Below are 4,164 nucleotides of genomic sequence, written 5' to 3'. Positions count from 1 at the left end.
TATGTACTTCCGTATGAACAGCATTTGTCTGATATGTGCTGAGGTGGATTGTCAGCCCCAAGAAGCAAGCCTGGATGCCACAGTCAATGTGAGGCAAGCTGTATGCAGTGGGGTTAGGGGGTACATGAGGGTTATGTCTCTTCTGTACCCAAAGGGACTCATCTCAGGGGCTGCTGGCCCGTCCCATACCTAATTCCTCTCCTTTGCTCCCTCAGGTGGAGTCACAGGCACCATGTCTGCCAGGAGCAACAGCTCAGATGTGACTGAGTTCATCTTGGTGGGATTCCCGGGCTCCCTGGGGCTCCACCTGAGTCTTCTTGGGCTCTTCCTGCTGGCTTACATGCTAACTATCACAGAGAACTTGATCATCATCACAGTGATTCGCGCCAGCCCCTCACTGCACAAGCCTATGTACCTCTTCCTCAGCAACCTGTCCTTCCTAGAGGTATGGTACATCTCCGTCACAGTGCCCAAGATGCTGCTCAGCTTGGTCTCCCCCAAGTTCCAGCGCATCTCCTTCACAGGCTGCATGGCGCAACTGTACTTCTTCCTGGCACTGGCCTGCACTGAGTGTGCTCTCTTGGGTGTCATGGCCTACGACCGCTATGTGGCCGTCTGCAACCCCCTTCGCTACCCGGTCATCATGAGCCCTGGCCTCTGCAGCCTATTGGCTGGTGGCTCCTGGCTCTCTGGCTTCACCATTTCCCTGGGGAAGGTCTTCTTCATTTCCCGCCTGGGCTACTGTGGCCCCAACGTCATGAACCACTTCTTCTGTGACGTGTCCCCACTACTGAACCTCGCCTGTTCTGACATGTCAGTGGCAGAGCTTGTCGACTTCCTCCTGGCCCTGCTCATCCTCCTGGGGCCGCTGGTGTTAACTGTCTTCTCCTACACAGCCATCCTCAGCACGGTGCTCCGCATGCCATCCGCAGGGGGCAGGCAGAAGGCCTTCTCCACCTGCGCCTCGCACCTGGCTGTGGTGGTCATCTTCTACTCCGCCTCCCTCTTCATCTACGCCCGGCCACGTGCCATCTACTCCTTCGACTACAACAAGCTTGTGTCAGTTGTCTACACGGTGCTCACACCCCTGATCAATCCCATCATCTACTGCCTTCGGAACCAGGAAGTCAAGCAGGCGCTGCACAAGGTGCTGCAGCGGGCAGCTCAGGTTTTGGGGGCCTCCTCCTAAGAAGAATCATGCTTCTCCAAGTTCACCAGGCCTGAGTTGAGTGAGCAGACAGATTGCCACACCCTTCCACCAACCTCTGAATCTGCTTATGACTACCCCAGCCAGCTGCCAGAACATGGCTCTTAGGTCCCAGGCCTCTCAGGAGCCCTTGCCTGAACGCATGCATAACTATCCTCACGTGAGAGTTCTTCCCAACAAACCATGGTCAACCTATAGCTGCCGCCTCTTCTCACCTGAGAGGAGCAGAGCGGACCGTAGCACACTGAGATGTCAACATATGTGGATCTCCTAGCTCTGCATACCATGCAGGGCTACAACAATGAGCAACAGCCTTGGCATACCCCCCCCCCACTTGTTAACCCAGTTCCAGCGGCATCTGCTGGGAGGTTTGTCTTCCAGCAGAAGGGGCCTCACGGGTGCAGGGGGTAGTAGGAGAGAGGAACAAAAGGCTTGGGAAACAAAGATAAAATAGATAGAACTGGAGAGACAGAGGATGCTGCTAAGCAGAGCTTCCTCTCAGCCACCTGATGAACACCAGCTCTGCCAGGAGTAAAAATGAAAAATGAGGCCAAGGCAGGAAGAGGACGTGGCACATGCACCTCTGGACATTGACAAAAGGCTAGAGTTGGAGTATGGCCTTCTCACAGAGGTTCATACTCCAGGGATCTTCTGACCAGTCCCTGGAGCCCACAGCCCAACATAGCACCTACTGCCCTGAAAGAGATGGGCTGCCTGCTACGGGGAAGGTGTCTTCAGAAGACCCTAAGCCCAGCCAGGGTCCAGCCATTAGTGTCTATGCCTATTATAGACTTGGATCAAAGGGCTGATCAGCAATCCCAGCACCTCAGTCTTTGTTGGGGGAGCCCTTGGTCTGCTCTTCTTAAGGGCTAATGACAGTGAAGACTCCAGATCATATCTTCCCTACAGCTCCAGATTCCTAGCAAATGTGCAAGGACTCAGAGAATGTGTTCCTTTGAATGCATCATATTTCTACAGGGAACTTCAGCCACACTCACTCTGGCCCTCAACCCAGCTGTATATGGGTCAGAAGTTGTGTGACATCCTGTGTGGGTGGTTTTTTTTTTTTTATGGTGCTGATTCTCAGCAGTGGTAGCAAAGGGACAGAATTCTAGAACTACAGACACTTAGAAGCCCTGTGTGTCACTCTCAGGTCTATTATAAAGCACGCAGACATATCAGAGCCTCAGCTGACACCTAGGTACTGTGTTCAGCCGGGTAGAACAGGTATTATGCTTACTGACCACCAACGCAAAGCTTGCAAGCCATGTCCCTCATCCCGGAGCAGGGAACTCGCACAGTCATAGATACATGGAGTGTGGGCATCTGAGGACAGAGTCTTCCAAGTCCAGGAAGGTGGTCTTAACTAGCCTGGAGGTGGGACCTGGTCTGAGGGTCTGGGGTGTTGTTTGTCTACAAAGGATATTTGAACAGGAGAAGAAGGTGGGAGAAGCAAAGTCAGGCAAACTAAGAGCTTTACGCACATGCCTGGCTCAAAGTTCTCTGCCGATCACGAAATGGCTGGTGAGAGACCATCTCTGTATTTGCAGTAAAGAGACCACAGTTCTGTCCCTACATAGCCAGGCACAAACAGCTTGCCCTCCTAACTGATAAAAGGGCAGGCATGCTAGGATAGTTGTCTCTAGATCAAAATTCACAAGCACACGCCTTCCAAATACCTGTGAACTAAACCTGCAGACTGGGAACCGGCTTGCTGATTCATCATTCCACTAGAAAAGAATATGATGTGTCAGCTCTGCCTAGGTGCTGCTAAACCCCGTGGAGACCAGAGGATCAGGCAGCCCTCAGCCTGACTGGGCCTGGTGCCCGCCTTCAGCAGGATCTGCCACATGCCACAGGTGCCAGGACAGTGGTTGGAACATGTGTCCTTGGGGATCGACAAGTGTTTGTCCCCATGGAGGGGACACAGATAATCCTGGAGCCAAAAGGCCTAAAGCACAGGCTGATCAAAGTCTTTGGGTATCCCAGGCCTGATCTAGCCTCTCCCTGGATACAGTCACCAAATCATTCTGATAAAAGCAAGAACATGGTTAAGCGTTCATTCTAGAAAAACTCCTGTGAGGAAAGGAGGGGAAAGGAGGAGAGGAGGGGAAAGGAGAGGAGAGGAGAGGAGGGGAGAGGAGGGGAGGGGATGGGAGAGGACAAGAGAGAAGAGGAGAGGAGAGGAGGGGAGGGGAGGGGAGAGGAGGGGAGGGGAGAGGAGGGAAGGGGATGGGAGAGGACAGGAAAGGAGAGGAGAGGAGGGGAGGGGAGAGGAGGAGAGGGGAGGGGAAGGGAGGGGAGAGGAGGGGAGGAGATAAGATAGGGAGAGAGCAGCCAGGCATTGATGGTGCATGCCTTTGTTCCCAGAACACAGGGAGGCAGAGGCAGGTGAGTTGGAGGCTAGCCTGGTCTACAGAGTGAGTTCCAGGAAACCCTGTCCCCCCCAAAAAAATTTTAAAGTTGGGAGCAAACGTTGAAGGAAGACAAAAGTGGAGACATTCAGAGAGAAGGACGCAGAGGCAGCACCATCCAACGCTGGTTGACTATTGAGAGGGAGTGAAAACTAAAACCTCTGAGCCAGGCATGGTGATGCAAGCCTTTAATGCCAGCACTCAAGAGGCAGAGAGGGAGGGATCTCTATCTAGTTCCAGGTCCCCAGACATTGGTGGCAGCAGCTTCCAGCAGAAGCCTAGAAGACGCTTCTCTGAGGAATCTGGCATCCCACAGTCAAAACGCTAAAGGTGCTGATGGCTGGGAAGCCCTGTGGTCACATCTCAAGTGTCTTCAGTGTGGGTTGAGATAAGAGACCATCCTGGAAGGATGGAGTGTGCCAGAGGAAAGGTGAAAAAAACAGAGGTAGACAGTGGGAGAGAACCTCATGAAAATCTCCAAAGAAAATATAGATCATGCCCTTTACAGCATCTGTATTCAATAAGACATCAAAGAAAATAGTG

The 4,164-nt window shown here is 52.8% G+C and overlaps 1 protein-coding gene across 1 annotated transcript; it reads left to right on the top strand.

The window, feature by feature from the left end:
* The first annotated feature begins 232 nt into the window (after positions 1-232).
* Positions 233-1,189, top strand: LOC127189968 (olfactory receptor 226-like). Its single transcript, XM_051147020.1, has one exon. The coding sequence runs from the start codon at positions 233-235 to the stop codon at positions 1,187-1,189; it is 957 nt and encodes a 318-aa protein (XP_051002977.1).
* Positions 1,190-4,164: the final 2,975 nt, after the last annotated feature.

The sequence above is a fragment of the Acomys russatus genome, chromosome 5 (assembly GCF_903995435.1).
Source record: "Acomys russatus chromosome 5, mAcoRus1.1, whole genome shotgun sequence".
Taxonomy (NCBI): domain Eukaryota; kingdom Metazoa; phylum Chordata; class Mammalia; order Rodentia; family Muridae; genus Acomys; species Acomys russatus.
This window is presented reverse-complemented; position numbering and strand designations above follow the sequence as displayed.

What these genes read in the sequence shown, in the direction of transcription:
- LOC127189968 (XM_051147020.1), top strand. Translation starts at nt 233, where the DNA reads ATGTCTGCCAGGAGCAACAGCTCAGATGTGACTGAGTTCATCTTGGTG.